The 17,465-nt window shown below is 34.6% G+C and overlaps 1 protein-coding gene across 1 annotated transcript; it reads left to right on the top strand.

The window, feature by feature from the left end:
* The first annotated feature begins 1,296 nt into the window (after positions 1–1,296).
* Positions 1,297–2,640, top strand: LOC107825645 (uncharacterized). The gene has a single exon (XM_016652522.2). It carries the CDS (start codon positions 1,495–1,497, stop codon positions 2,518–2,520), a length of 1,026 nt encoding a protein of 341 aa, XP_016508008.2. The 5' UTR covers positions 1,297–1,494; the 3' UTR covers positions 2,521–2,640.
* The last annotated feature ends 14,825 nt before the right edge of the window (positions 2,641–17,465 follow it).

Genomic DNA, 17,465 nt, shown 5'->3' with positions numbered 1-17,465 from the left:
TATTTTTCAATTACCAGTCCGAAAACTGGCTAGCCCGTACTATTTTCACGACAATATCACAATATATAAAAGTATCTTTGGATTATTTTAGCCCAATAATTTATTTGCATTCTCGTCGTGCAAGGCTTATTAAAGAGGGAACTATTACTCCCTCCTTTTTCATTTATGTGAACCTATTTCCTTTTAACTCCGTGCCAAAAAGAATGATCTATTTCCCTATTTGAAAACAATTTACCTTTATGCAATGATTTATAGCCACACAAAATATATGTGACTCATTTTACACCACAAGTTTAAAAGTATTCTCTATTTTCTTAAACTCCGTGCCCAATCAAATGAATTCACATAAATTGAAACGGAAGGGATATTTTATTACCCGAAATTTTTCTATTTCTAGAACTTATTTGAGACATCGTTAAAAAGTAGAAAAATTACATCCACACCGCCACACTCTTTCTTTGTACTTCCAAGAAATTTCAAAGTGCATGGCCTATGATGTTTGGTGATGCATAGACATGAAACACGGATTTTGACTCTAAATATGTCTGAATCATGCACGAAGGAATATGGTCTCTTTTCTTATTTATTTTTACATTTATAAATTAAAACCAAAAGTTGTTGAAGTGTGGCTTTCTTGTTCAAAATATGTGGAAGAATCTTTTTAATTATTTTATGATTATTTCTTGGCTTTCTTTAGGATGATTCGATAAAATAGGAAAAATACAAATTAAAATTGGTTTAGTTCAGGAGTAAATGTTAATAGTCATGTGTCCTTATAAGTACTACATATCGAGAACATTTTTCATATTATATTCCACATTAGGTTGATTGAAAAAATACATTGCCGGCAGAAAAGTACTCATTCTCTATTTCTTTTCTTATAATATGTATGCTCTTCATTTCATTTTGTATGACACATTTAATCCGTTCCGAAAAATAATAACATACTTTTATATTTAAAAATTATAACTTTTAACTTTTAATTTTTTTTGATGACATGCTTTATAGACGTAAAATAATTATGCATGTTTAAGATCAAGTGTTTTTATTATATTGCCATGAGTATTTCCTTTTTTGTTTCCTACTACATGTTCAGTTAAACATTCTTATAAAATGAATGAGGTGAAGTATAAAATTGAATGAATAGTACACTGGAATATTCTCATACATTCAATAATTGAATTTTCTTTTCCATGGGCATGGCATAAATAGTTGTACAATTCAAGTGGTCCAAAAATCCCCCAACCCTTCCTCCCCGCTCCCCCCACCCTCACAGCACATAGCCCTACGCACTTTTTAGCACTACAAATTCAGACCGAACGCCTCGCTTATACCTCGTTCATTCTTCTATCTTCTCATTCTTTCCTTTCCCTCACAAATACAAATAACAAGAATTAAGACTCCTTAGCAAATTCATATTCAAGATTTTTCCTCATTTTTCCACAAAACTTCAATATTTTTTCTTCTTTAGATACTCTTATCCAATAATTCGACATGTCAACCATAGTATATCAAGGTTTTCAGTCAAGTTCTGAGTCTCATATCATTGAAACAACTACCCTTAAGCTCAAAGTGCCAACCCCAACTCCAACAGAATTTGGTCGATCACCTTGCATAGAAAGCAATATGGAAAATCTTTATGAAAAATATCAAGATACAAAGAAGTGCTCCTCTAACAAAAATGCAGACTTAGCAGGCTGGAGTTCCCTTCAAAATCTCCCCACCGTTAATTCTTTGAATCCCAAATTAGACTCAAAGGAAAAAGAAAACTCTTATGTTCACCCTTTATCCAAACAACCCTCTTCGTCTAGACTTAGTGAAAAGAGCCTTGCATTATGCACTGAAAATTTGGGATGTGAAACGGGGACTGATCATATCACTGAGAGCAGCATTTTCTCATTTTCCTCGGACGTGTCAAACACAGTACAATCACAATCATCAACAACAAAAACCAATATTCGAGTCGAATATACACCATCTTCAACAACAAATTACAAGGTGATCTCTAATACTAAAATTAGCTGCCGAAAACTTCCACCTCCTTTGACAACATTAAGAGGGTCCAATTCCCTACAAGTTAGCACACACAGAGAAGGCGGTAGATTAATCATCAAAGCCGTTGAAGTTCCAAAAGTGCATACTTATCTTCAAGCTGAGAGAAGCAATGGCCGCCTTCAGCTATGTTTCTTGAAAGAATATAGAAGCTCTGCATCTAAACTTGACTTATTGGAAACGACCGATGACGAGAACGAAGAATTAAAAGCTGAAAATGGCATATTTGAAAGTGACATTAGCAATGAAGAAGATGAAGATTATGAAGAAGAAGAAGATATGGAGGAAGGAAAAGATGAAGAAGAGGAAGAAAGTGGCATGAACATGGACATGAATGGAAACAGTTATGATGTTGAGGTCGAAATTGGAATAGGGAATTGTCAAAGGATACGTAGGTGCAAAGAAGGAAGGAAGGGCAATAAGAACTTTTGTGATTGGAGGAAGCCTTTGTGGGTGGCTACTTCCTAAGTTTTTTTTTTTTGGAGCACTTCATTAATTTTCTTAATTTCTTGGAACCCTTTCTGTCCCCCTTTTATCTTATGATATATTTTCATGCTATGAGCTTAGGGATGGTAGTTATTATCGTTATTTTTTCAACATGGCCTCCCAAAGTTTTCTCACAAGTTTCCACAAAATTAATTTTAACTGCTTAGTTTAGTGATAAGGAAATCGGATAACTAAAGAGTGGCTAAACAATATCAAATAAAGGGTGAAAATTTGGGACAAGGATCACGTTAATTAACTTGCGACAATTTGGAAGGGCCTCTTATAAGGAGAGGCGGGCCTATACATGTAGAAAAGGGTCACGACCCATTAACTTCGATTTTTTTTTTAATATATAAATTTATATATGTTGGAAATAATCATATATTTTGCTTTAGACACTTAAAATCTAAAATATAATGAGGATATTGATTGAGCAGTTCGCTCATGTGCCCGCACATTCAAATCCTGGGTACGCATCTACTTCTAAGATTTTGGACATGTCGCCAGCTTCATTTTTTCATTCTCAGTGACTGGATATTTGAAATTAAAATTATGTCCCGGTGCCCCTGTTGGCTGTTAGTTACCTTAAAAGAAGAAAAAGATGAGTATTAGTTATGGCTATTGCCAACTTTCCAAGGGTGGATCTGCAAAACTAGCTAACAATATTGCAATTACCTGCACATATTATTTTCCGTTTGGACTATTTATGTGTGTATATGTAGATCATTTGAATCCACTCATCATAACTCTATTTATTGATCTCGCTTTAAAGGGTTATTTCGAGAAAAATCTCACTATAAATCTTTGCTGTTATAAAATAAAAGTAATTTAGTAAAACATGGATAAGAAATGTTGTTATGAAATAAAAGCAATTTAGTAAAACATGAATAAGAAATAGAGATAGAGAGAAGGAAAAGATTTTCTTCTTCAATTGTGTGTATTTTCTTATCTATTACAAGGCCTTTATATAGGCATGAAAAGTGAAGAAACATATATCATTAAGCATAGAAATACGTCATTGAATATGTCATTAAGCATTTGAGAAAATGGAGGAAGAGTAGACATCCACCATAATTTAATTTTTCTTATAACACTCCCCCTTGGATGTCCATAGATAATGTGCCTCGTTAAAACCTTATTAGGAAAAAACCCTATGGAAAAAAAATTCTAGTGAAGAAAAAAGAGTACACATGTTTAGAAATACGCCTTTTGGTTACCTCGTTAAAAACCTTGCAAGGAAAACCCAGTGGGACAAAACCTTGTAAGGAAAAAAGAGTACACCGCGTATTAACTCCCCCTATGAGAGCATCAATTTTCATCCTTGAGCCTTCGCATCCCAATCTTGTACACTAGTTTCTTGAAGGTTGACGTCGGTAGAGATTTGGTGAACAGATCAGCCATATTATCACTTGAACGGATCTGTTGCACATTGATATCACTATTTTTTTGAAGATCATGTGTGAAAAATAACTTTGGTGAAATTTATTTTGTCTTATCCCCTTTATGAATCCTCCCTTCAATTGGGCTATGCATGCTGCATTATCTTCATACAAAATTGTGGATAGTTTGTCACACTTCAAACCATATTTGTCTCGAATAAGGTGTATTATAAACCTCAACCATACACATTCTCGACTTGCTTCATGAATAGCAATTATCTCAACATGATTAGATGAAGTAGCCACGATTGATTGATTAGTCGATCGTCAAGATATGACAGTGCCTCCATATATAAACACATAGCCTGTTTGAGATCGAGCCTTGTGTGGGTCATATAAATACCCAGCATCGGCATAACCAACAAGATCGGGACTGCAATCATTGTCAAAAAATAATTTCATATATTGGTAGTCCCTTTTAGATACCGCAATATGTGTTTGATTCCATTCCAATGTCTCCTTGTAGGAGCAGAGCTATATCTTGTTAAGACATTAACTGAAAAAGTTATGTCAGAACTTGTAATGTTATAAAGATACATTAGTGCACCAATTGCACTAAGATATGGTACTTTGGGACCAAGAAGCTCTTTATTATTTTCATGAGGTCGGAATGGATGTGCTTTATCTATATAGAATCGCTTTAAAATCATTTTAGTGTATGCTGATTGATGGACAAAATTTCCATTTTTCATATACTCAATTTGTAGATCAAGACAAAATTTTGTCTTTCCAAGATCTTTCATTCCAAATTCTTTCTTTAAATAGTCTACTTCTTTAGGAAGCTCTATTGCTTTAGGAAGCTCCCTAGGAGTTCAAATGATATTTAAATCATCAACATACACGGTGATTATAACAAATTTAGATCCAAATTTTTTTTATAAAGACACAAGGTCAAAAATCATTTTTGTACCCTTCTTTCAACAGGTACTCACTCACGCGATTATACCACATGCGCCATGATTGTTTCAATCTGTATAAGGATTTTTGAAGCTTTATTTAATAAATTTATTGGAAACCTTAATATGCTTCAGAACAATTTAAATCCTTTAATGATTTTCATTATACGCATATCACGTTTTTTTTGTATTACCAGATTAAAACCTGAAATGGCGACATCCACCACAGGAGAACATGTCTCTATATAATCAATACTAGGATATTTACATATCTTCTTGTGACACAAGTCGTCTTTATGTCTATCGACTTATTTTTTTCGCACAAGAATATATTTATACCTCCGTTGGCTTTATACTTTCAGGTGTTGGGACTATCCGCCCAACTTCAAATTTTTCAGGTGAAATCAATTTTTTTTGCGTATTTTTCATTTGGCCAATCATTTATCTGTCCAAATTTCATGATAGATTTGAGCTCAATATCCTCGTCAATATTAATAATATTGAGCGCTACATTATATTAACAATATCGTCGACGATCATTCTATATCGGTTCTACTATTAACCCGGCCCGTTGATTTAATCACTATGATTTGGCTGAGGACAAAACACCAGATGGTGTTGTTACAGGTACGATCCTGATTTTATTATAAAAGGATATTTTCCTTAATTTGATTCGATTCTGAATATTGAGGTGAGTCCTCCTATTATGCTCCACTTATGGGTGAGCTTTGTAAATTTGTGACCCACTTATATGTTTATTCCTATTAGGAGATTTAAAGATGTGAACCCGTGTCTGTCATTTTATTTTTGGTACACCATTGAGGGCTATAAGCCCAAAAGTAATTTTTATTATTCATTATAGTGGGTTTAATGTATTTCGGAATAATTGATTCCAATTTTTATGAATTATATGCCCTACCGGTATGAGGGTTTATTATATGTTGTGAAAATTATTTATGAAATATATTGAAATGAAGAAAGAAAGGAAATTGAAAATTTCAGTTGGCACAATGTGCAACATACTTGTGATTCGGAGTTGAGGACGAGATCCTCGCATTTTTATATGATGTGAAATATTTAAACCGGGTTGCAAGCCGCGATGGAAATTATGTAAGGACGAGGTCCTTGTGGTGAAATATTTATGAGTTTAAAATTTTTCCTTTGTGAAATTTAATCATTACATACATTACTTTTTCAGCTGCCCATTTTCTCCCCCTATTGTTGGGATCACCAACACATATCCCTAGCCTTATTTGGGGATCCATCTTTGTGCATTGTGGTGGAACAATTAAATCATATAGCACATTCATATTTCTAGATGGAAATTATTTGGTTCTTGACCGTGAACCGATTGTGATAGGGAGAGCTTATCATAACTTGGCTAGATGTGTACAAGTGTTGTTGTATATAAAATAATACATCACATACAAAATTTTATTTTGGCAGTTTTGTTCTCATAACCAATGGTTTAGATATAATTGGAGGCATACAATTTCTGCTAAACCAACTTGTATTTAAACCAGTATTGTCAAGATAAATTATCATAATTTATATTCTGGAACTGTGCTCTAATAATTTGAGCAATCAATCTTGCAAAAGCCAAACTGCAAGTTGATAACAAATGCACATGTGACCATAGAATAGATGCATCTATTAAAATCATATAATAGTAAACGGTCCATATGGAAGGTGACTAGGCCCATATATTTATCACCTTTTATTCATTCCAGAAATCAAGGGATTCAATCCCAACTTTAACTGGTATATCATGAGAATAAGCAGCACAAGAGAATTCTTGAAGAATCTTATATTTCTTCAATATATGCCAATGTAATTCTTAATTAAGTTTTTTGCATCATAATTGAACCAAGATGGTCAACCGGTCATGCCAACTAATATTTATTTCAGTAAACCTCTAGTTTACTTGTGGCTTGTGATTGCATCATCATGCTTATACTTGTGTAGGACAAATACAAAAAAATTCAGGTAACCTTTCATATTTACCCGGTATGATTATAGTAATATAAAGATATTCAATCTTCTTTTTATTTATAGTCTTAATATGCTAATCACTTTGTCTAATATATTTGCAAATCAAAATATTTCTTTTGAGACTTACTACAATATTAATGTCATGAACAGTTTCATTCATCCGTGTAGTAACAAATTAGTTCTCTCAAAACTCTTAACTACTTTTGTACTACAAGATCTTTTGTCACACCATCCATATAATAAATGTCTCCTTCACAAAGAGAATCATATCATAATAATTGTCATGTTCAAAATCATCATAAGCAAAATAATTTCTTACTTTAATTTTGCTTTTAATAACTTTCATAAAGCTCGACAAAATATTTTTGGCGTATCACATGTATACGACCAATGATATGTTCATGTAACTACACAGTAATATTCATTATCTTTCTTTGTCTCAAACCTTCCTTAGAGGTGAGTTGTAGTATTTATCCAACCATGCACAAGTATATTATTATGCATAATCTTTATCACATATGTATATATTTTCACATTCACTCTCAGGAATGAGTATGCAATCTCAATGTTTATCACAAGTCACATTCTCTTCAAAGAATTTCTCCCTTTTTATAATTACCATAGTGATAACTATTATTATTTTGGCCTTTCGCTCGCCCACATTCATTGGTCAACCACTTGTCTTTATTTAGACTTATCATGCACTGCTATCACATTCACTTCAAGAATGGAGCAAATCAAGTGGGACAAGCTTCATGCTTTTTCATGAAAAATACATTATTTATTATTATTGTTATTATTATTATTATTATTATTATTATTATTATTATTATTATTATTATTATTATTATTATTATTATTATTATTATTATTATTATTATTATTATTATTATTATTATTATTATTATTATGGTGCATTAGGACTCAAACCCAATGACTTACCCATATAAAGGCATGCTAGGCTATAATGCGTTGGAACTTGAATCCAACGTCTTTTCATCAACATAGTGCGTTGGGACTTGAACACATCGTCTTACCCTCAATCTTTGGCATAATAGGCCAAAATTCACTAGGACTTGCACTCGGGCCTTTAAAATATTATTACTTCATAATTATAGGCATAAGTAAATTAACTTTCAAGAAGACTTATATAACTATTTCAATCTTGAAAATGTTCCTCTGCAACAAAAATGTTAGTTAGGATATATGCCATTTTTTTTAAATGATACAATCACTTTTACATTTTAATAAATTAATTAGGGAAAAGGTGCAAATAACCTATAACCACTTATAGTTCAATACGGAGGAATGAGCCTTATGTTTCTAGCAAAAATATTTAAGACTTAATGCATAACCGTGACTATTATAAATTATAACTATAATAAGTTTATATTGATTGTATATTCGAATGCCAAATTTGCAAGGTACCGTAAAATCGCCTACATATTTGATAATTTTTCTTTCAATAAAATACATCATGTGATGGTAAAAATATTATTACTAAATTACCTTAATAATTATCTAACATAGTATGTAAACGGCGAGAACATATATATACGTTGGAATATTAATTTTGTCCTATAAGAGATGTAGCAAATAAAGACATACCTTTCCAGTTTTTATTTTACTGGATACAATTGAAAAAAATATTTTAACTAAACACTGCACATAAAGTTAATGCAAAGATATGAAAGTATGAATGGGTTTAGATGGATGTAAAACTTATCTTTGTATTATCATCCAAGACATTTTTTATTGTACTTGATCTCATTGTCTGCTTATAATTTATATAGTCTTGACGTAGAAGATCATGAAATGAGCAATTCATGCTGATAACGTGTTATAAAATAAAAGTAATTTAGTAAAATATGAATAAGAAATGTTGTTATGAAATAAAATCATTTTAGTAAAACATGAACAAGAAATAGAGATAGAGAGAAGGAAGAGATTTTCTTCTTCAATTATGTGTATTTTCTTATCTATTACAAGGCCTTTATATAGGCATGAAAAGTGAAGAAACATATGTCATTGAATATGTCATTAAGTATAGAAATATGTCATTGAATATGTCATTAAACATTTGAGAAGATCATCGAGGAAGAGTAGACATCCATCATAATTTGATTTTTCTTATAACATTTGCATCATTGATCTCTGATTTGGTTATCATTTTTGTTTCCGTACAAGTAATATCCGAGTAACCTATACTAGCTATGCGATAATTGTCAGCTTCTTTTGTCATTCTGCTCAGGGGCGGCCCAACCTCATCAGAGACCTAAAGCAAAATCTTAATAAGAGGCCTTCATATATATATATATATATATATATATATATATATATATATATATATATATATATATATTATTTAATGAACATCATTTTTAAAAAAATTAGACAAGTGAGGATGTAGAATTAAAAAAAATGAGAACTTAGTTTTATAAAATACAGAAAATTAAATGAATTTAACGTTGATTGCATCACAACTGAAATGGGAGAACCTAGAAAATATAAGTGACTCCTTTTTTTAGTAAGTCCCTATCTATATTTAGTAACAATTCAACTTTAGATTTTTCTTTTTACCATTAATGAGATGATTTCTAGCCCAAAAACTTTTATGATTTATTTAAGATTATAAGTTTCAAAAGCCTTCCTTTATTTCATAAAATCCATATCCAGTCAAACACTTTCATATAAATTGGGACGGAGAGAGTATAATTTATGTAAGAAAAATAAATAATAAGTTAGATTATTAGATATAGTTACGTGACCAACTAATGAATAGAGAAATATAATTAAGTAAAAAAGTAAAATAAGATTGACAGAAAACTATTTTAGTTATATTAATTAGAGGAAGAAATCGAGTTATTAAAAATTAATATGACAATAAAGAAATAAATTTATCAATAATAAAAGATAATTATATAAATAATATACTACTATATATAGAGAATACTAGTAATTTTGGGGCCCTTAAATTTTTGGAGCCTAAAGCAAGTGTTTCACTTGCTTTAGGGTTGGGCCGCCCCTGATTTTGCTATTTACTTTTGTTTAACTGTCGGGCTACCTTCCACTTTTATTTTTGCAATATAATCTTTTTTAGAAGGTCTATGACTCGTTTAATGTAGATGTGCATGCATTGGAAATTATATCTTGACACAACCTAAGTAGTAAACTAAGAAAATTATATATAAAGAATTTGAAATCTATTGAATGTGTAGCCCAAAGACGAGTAAATTTCATGGATGGTCACCCAACTTTGTGCTCATTAGTCCAAAGTCATTATTTTTTCTTTTGTTACAAAATAATTATTTTACTTTGCTTCACTTTTCACAAAAATAACTTTGATCGTTTTTTGTTAAAACCCTACCTAAAATGAAAAACAATAACAAAAAATGGACCTTATATTTGAGGTAAATTCAAAGTGGGCCCTTAAATATACTCCTTAACTATCTTGATCCCATAAGGTTTTTAAAAGTGAGCACTTTTGATTTTCGTCGAATATTTAACAAACTATAATTGTTACTTTAATGAAAAATGCGAAAAAAGGATTTACTATGGAATCACATTTAGAAGTGTATTTCTTACAATTTCTGCTATTTTTGGATTATTATAAGATTTGGTACTTTTTGAGGTGTAGTATTCTATTTTAAAATTTATTTCTAGCATATTGCGCATTTTTGGTTTTGCAACTTCTGGATTTGACAAGTCCATCCCATCAAATTATTTAGTCTTACTTACAATCAACTTATAGTCAGGTATAAGATAACTGATCATAATTTATCATGTGGTCTGAAGATCTAAAATTCATATATCATGAGAGTTAAATATATTCAAGGTGAATGTAGATTAGTTGAATAAAAATCGATTATGGTGATTGGTAAATTTGTACATTGGTTCGACTTTTAGACAAATCATTAGTTTTTTTAAAGCAGAATACATTGACAGCCCCTTAAAGTTGTCCACACTTTTCACTTAGACACTCCATCTTAAGTCCGTTCTATTTGAACACTTTAACCGGACATTAACTGTGTCATTTAGACACAATTTGATGATGTGGCATAGTGCGTATATTATACCATTTTTCAGAGCGTGAGAGATTTATTTTTCTTTTTTAAAAAAATTTCTCTTTCTTTTTCCTCCTATTATTTCACAGACCATGATATGCTGTATTTTTTATTGCCGGAATAAGTTTTCCGGACAAATTTCACATATTTATTCTTCTTCGTTTCTCTCCTCTTTTCTCAACTCAAATTCAATTTGCAGGTTGTTCGTGATTTCCATACAATTTTGAGCCTTCTCCTTTCAAATACGAGGTCAATATCCGCATAAAAGTTTTTGAATAACTTCTTCGGTTCTGAAACACGTAGATTACGGCACCGACGAGCTTGCTGGATTAGTGCTTTTACTTTGGGGCATCACTAAAATCTTCATTACAGACCCAATTCGCGCGACATGGATATCTCTGGAAGCTCCAGATTTGGCCATTGGAAACAAATTAAACCACTAATGTTCGTTGCCGGTATTTTCCAGCAATTTGAAATTAATCTTTCATGACAAGGATATTGTTACTAGTTTATTTCTGTATTTTATGCTTGTTCTTAATGTTGTAGAGGGTTGGGGTGGAGATTAGGAGGAAGAAGAATGATGGCAGGAGTGAATCCACGGAGAAGACAACATGGGTTGCCTTCGTTCCTTTTCTTTTGGGTAGAAGAAGACAGAAGGGAGGGGGTCATGAGGAAGATGATGAAAGGGGGGATGGGGTTCTTGTTTTTCTTTTAATTTTTTCTTTTTTCAATTTTTTTAAATTTGTTTAAGTTAAATTCACGTGTCTCCATCTTATTTGTCATCCTGGCGCGTGAATTACACGTATTTTTTGTGTTTAGCTGCTTATCAATTTTATGTCTAAATGACACAGTTAATGCTCAGTTAAATTGTTCAAATGAAACATATTTAAAATGGAGTGTCTAAGTGAAAAGTGGGAACAACTTAAAGAGGTTGTCGATGTATTCTGCCTTTTTAAAATTATTTTATGAATCAAATACTAACTATTTAATTTGGTCCGAAAGAGATGTGATTTGTTTATATATATTGCAATAGGAGGATACAAAGCTAAAGCGTGGCATTGCTTTTTTGTTTACTTTATAAATAATAATTTTTTTTATTGTAACTTTATGTTTAAGTTAGCAGAGCACCTTTGATTTTAAATTTTTTTGTCCATCACTAGATTTGACTGGACTATATTGGTAATTCTGATTAACTAGATTTAAGTTTTCAGTATATTTAATAAGCAGAATTTAGTAAATATTCGAATAAACTCAAAAGTGCTTACTTTTGACAACTAAGGTGTATAAATCAAAACCCTATTTAAGGGCCCACTTTAAATTTACCCCAAAAATAAGGATAATTTCTTATCATTTTCTCTCACATTTTAGGTGGAGTTTTAACAAAAAATGATCAAAGTTATTTTTGTAAAAAGTAGAGTAAAGTAAAATAATTTTTATGTAACAAAAGAAAGAATAATAATTTTGGGATAATGAACATAAAGTTGGATGACCATCCATGAAATTTACTCCCCAAAGACATATCCGTACTATGGTTTGTTACATGCGTTTCATTGTTCGTGGAGAGTTCTTCTATGAATTTTCTACCTTCAATTTATGACCAAAACCATGTATAGTAGATGCTTAAATTGGGGTCATTAGCCGTCACTAAAGTCTAAAAGTACAAGAAATAATAAATTAATTAATGATTTTAACAATGTAATGGTTTGAATTTCTTCCACTTCTAATTAACGCAAGGGCCAATTCCACCATTCTTGGCCGACAAGTAGACAGAGAGTAGCATGATTCGAAGGTCCAACATTGAAAAGAATACCAAAATACATGTGAATCAAACCCTAGAGGCATCCACCACGACCATATATACTACCATATGGGACCAATTGAGATCTCAGCTCAGCAGTCAGCTCTTTCTCAATCTAAAATTTGAGTATCTTCACATGGTTTAACTAAAATTTTGACCACAATATGATTACAGCCAGCTTGACTTGTTAAAATCCTGTTTCATTTTTGTATACGGTCGAAATTGATTTCGGCATTCGTACGACTGATCGAGATGGGAACATAATGAACCGAAGAAAGTCTTCATAATATCGAGATGGGATCCGAAAAAGGCACAAACGAGCTTCGAGTTTCAGGGACAGGTCAAATACCGAGCTCGAAGTCATTATCGAGCTCAGGTCCAAATCGAACTATGATGAGAAACGGTGGAATCGAGCTTAAGGGCCAAAGGCCAACCAATACCGGCCTAATACTGGGCCCCGCATCAACATCGAGCTCAAACCCGCATCGAGCTCTAAAACTGAAAATCGACCAATACTGACCAATACCGAGTCCGATCAAGATCGAGCTCGTAGACAAGAGCCGTTACAACCGCACTAAGGGAAAGAATCTCAGCGGGAATTAAGAAAAAGCTGATTTATCATGGGTTCCCCACTATGTATTTTTAATTATATCTAAAGTAGGATCCTCCACTATAAAGAGGATGGCTATATATCTGTAAAGAGGAGGTTTTTGCATACCTTGTAACTCAGATATCATACACTCCCATATAGAAGAATTATCCTTTTTTAGATTCATAAGATTGATTCATCTTGCTTAATCCATAAATCATCCTCTTTTCAACTTTGCTTATTTTTCATCCTTACGGTCAATATTCGATATTCTTATTTACTCTTACGATTTGTGTCGAGTTATACCACATACCCTTAGAACTACGTACAAATTCAACTTTATCCGTTTTTCGGGTAAACAGTTTGGCGCCCGCCGTGGGGCTAAGGATAATAGTGATTATTTGATACGAATCTGCAAAAACACACAATTTTACGCTTGTTTTCGGAAGTATCTTTGATTTCGGATTAGCAACAACGAGTTCTCCATTAAATAGCCTTACCTATCGACAACGAAGCTGGCCTTCAAGGTGAGAACAACAACTTGATGCCCAGGGCTGGAATGCCACTTGTCGACGCCGTTGGAGCTCGAGTCAAAGTACCATTAGACGTTAATTCACATGTGGCCATTAAGGCAAACCTACGTTCTGAACCTGAAAATAGCATTCACGGCGGTACTTAATCTGTAGCTCGAGAAACCCATAACGTTGAGGAAAACAGAATTAGCGTGCGTATGATTTTCGAAATGTTACAAGCTCAACAGGTAGCGATAACTCAATTGCAGAGTCAAACCTAGGTACCAAGCAGACCGGAGCCCTGTCCACCCCGAAAAATCATCCACAGAACGGAGCCAGCTATAGTAAGGTCAAATGAGCAAGAATCAGGGACTAAACCCAAAATTCCTAAGATACTCGAGGAACTCACAAAACGAATCGAAGCAAACGATAAAAAAGTGGAAACATATAACTCAAGGGTCGATCAGATCCCGGGGGCACCACCAGTGTTGAAAGGGTTGGATTCCAAAATATTCGTGCAAAAGCCTTTTCCCCCGAGTGCAGCTCCAAAACCGATCCCTAAAATATTTCGCATGCCCGAGATTCCTAAATATAATGCGACGACCGACCCTAACGCACACGTCACCTCTTACATGTGTGCCATAAAGGGTAACGATTTAGAAGACGACGAAATCGAATCTGTACTGTTGAAAAAATTCGGAGAGACCCTTTCGAAGGGAGTAATGATTTGGTATCACAACTTGCCACCAAATTCCATCGACTCATTCGCCATGTTAGCAGATTCTTTCATAAAGGAACACGCAGGGGCCATAAAGGTCGCAACGAGGAAATTGGACCTTTTTAAAATAAGACAAAGGGATAATGAAATGCTGAGGGAGTTCGTGTCCCGATTTTAAATAGAACGCATGGAATTACCACCGGTCACAGATGATTGGGCCGTTCAAGCTTACACCCAAAGGTTGAACGAGCGGAGTTCGATAGCATCACGTCAGTTGAGACAAAGTTTGATCGAGTATCCGACTGTGACCAAGGTAGATATGCACAATCGATATCAGTCGAAGATCAGAGTCGAGGACGATCAACTAAGAGCCCCCTTCGGTTCAGTACATCCAAACAGGTCGGTAGTTAAGAACCATAGGGACATCGACAGGGAACGAAGGTCGAACAGAGGCCGATATCAACCATATACCGCAGATCAAAGGAACAATGGTTCAGGATGCAATTCCTCCCGGAACAATCGAAAAAGTGATCAAGGACGGAGTTCTCGGGGACTTATGAGCAAAATTGGTTTCGACAAGTATGCCGATCCCACAGAGGCACCTCGGTTATCAGAATATAACTTTAGCATCGACGCATCGGGTATTGTATCGGCAATAGGAAGGATCAAAGATACTAGGTGGCTCAGACCTATACAGACCGATCATTCCTAAAGAAACCCAAATTTGATGTGCAATTATCATAGAACGCATGGTCACAAGACCGAGGATTGCAAACAATTAAGGGAGAAAGTAGATCGTCTATTCAACGAGGGCCACCTTCGAGAGTTCCTCAGCGATCGAGCCAAGAATCATTTCAGAGAAAGAAACGCCAACAGGAAAAGTGAACAGGAGGAACCCCAACATGTCATTCATATGATCGTCGGTGGGGTCGACGTTCCACAGGGACCCATGTTCAAACACACTAAGGTATCAACCACTAGGGAAAAACGAACCCGAGACTATGTGTTCGAAGGTACTTTGTCATTCAACAACGAAGAAGCAGAAGGCATTTCTCAGCCCCACAACGACGCTTTGGTAATTTCTATCTTATTAAGTAAAGTTCAAGTTAAGCGTGTTTTAGTGGATCCAGGTAGTTCGGCGAATATCATCCGATCGAGGGTCATGGAACAGCTCGGCCTACAGAATCAAATCGTACCCGCAACTCGGGTTTTAAACAACTTCAATATGGCCAGTGAAACAACTAAAATTGAGACTATTCTACCGGTGAACGTAGCTGGAACGGTTCAAGAAACCAAATTCCACGCAATCGAGGGTGACATGAGATACAATGCCCTGCTGGGAAGACCTTGGATCCACAATATGAGGGCAGTCCCTTCGACCCTCCACCAAGTGATGAAATTCCCGACGTCGGACAGTGTAAAAACAGTATACAGAGAATAACACGCTGCAAAGGAAATATTTGCGGTCGACGAGGCAACACCGATATTGACACTATCAACCTCGGAGAGGTCGATCATCAAAGTAAAAGAGGAAGTCAAATAGCAATCACAGCCATCAGCCTTGACCGAATCGAGAAAGCAGGAGATAGAAGAAGAAGAAGAGGACGACTTTCTGACCCTTCAAACTTTTATTATTCCAGAAGATTTCGACGCCACCAAATCAACAGTCGAAGAGTTGGAACAAGTTATATTGATCGAGTACCGGCCTGAGCGAAAGGTATACCTGAGAATGGGATTAACCCCCGAACTCAGGAAGAGGCTTATTCAATTCCTTATTGATTACATAGATTGTTTTGCTTGGTCCCATTTAGACATGACAAGGATCCCACTGGAGATAATGACGAATCGGCTGAGCCTGGACCCTGGGTTCAAACCGGTGAAGCAAAAGAGGAGACCCCGGTCTGAGGTTAAGCACGCATTCATAAAGGATGAGGTAACTAAACTTCTCAAAATAGGGTCCATTCTGGAGGTGAAATATCCCGAATGGTTAGCCAATGTAGTCGTAGTTCCTAAAAAAGGGAACAAGCGTAGAATGTGTGTAGATTATAAGGATTTAAATAAGGCGTATCCCAAAGATTCTTTTCCACTGCCTAACATCAATCGCATGATCGATGCCACGGCCGGCCACGAGATCCTTACTTTTCTCGATGCCTATTCTGGGTACAATCAAATCCAAATGAACCCGGTGGACCGAGAAAAGTATGGAACCTATTGTTATAATGTAATGCCCTTCGGGCTAAAATATGCAGGAGCTACTTACCAACACCTAGTAAATAAAATGTTCAAGGAACAAATAGGTAAATCAATGAAAGTTTATATTGATGACATGCTAGTTAAGTCTCTGCGCGCAGAGGACTATTTGGCTCATTTGCACGAAACGTTCGAGATTTTAAGGAATAACAACATGAAGCTCAACCCCGAGAAATGTGTTTTCGGTGTCGGTTCGGGCAAGTTCCTTGGCTTCATGGTATCAAATCGGGGGATCTAGATCAACCCCGATAAAATCAAGGCCATCAAAGACATCACCATCTTAGACAATGTAAAAGCCATATAGAGGCTAACCGGAAGGATAGCTGCCTTAGGCCAATTCATTTCGAAGTCGTAAGATCGAAGCCGCCGATTTTTCTCTCTACTCAAAAAGAAGAACGATTTCGCCTAGACCCCGGAATGCCAACAGGCATTAGAGGAATTGAAGCGATACCTATCGAGCCCACCACTGCTTCACACTCCAAAGGTAGATGAGAAACTTTACTTGTACTTGACGGTATCGAAAATAGCGGTAAGTGGTGTCCTAGTTCGAGAAAAGCAAGATACATAATTTCCCATTTATTATGTAAGTCGAACCTTAAGGAAAGTAGAAACTAGATATCCACACTTAGAGAAATTGGCACTTGAACTAATAAGCGCCTCTAGAAAGTT

This window comes from Nicotiana tabacum, chromosome 22 (genome assembly GCF_000715075.1).
Source record: "Nicotiana tabacum cultivar K326 chromosome 22, ASM71507v2, whole genome shotgun sequence".
NCBI classification, from domain to species: Eukaryota; Viridiplantae; Streptophyta; class Magnoliopsida; order Solanales; family Solanaceae; genus Nicotiana; species Nicotiana tabacum.
Note: the sequence above shows the minus strand (reverse complement) of the source record. Positions and strands in the feature narration are given on the sequence as shown.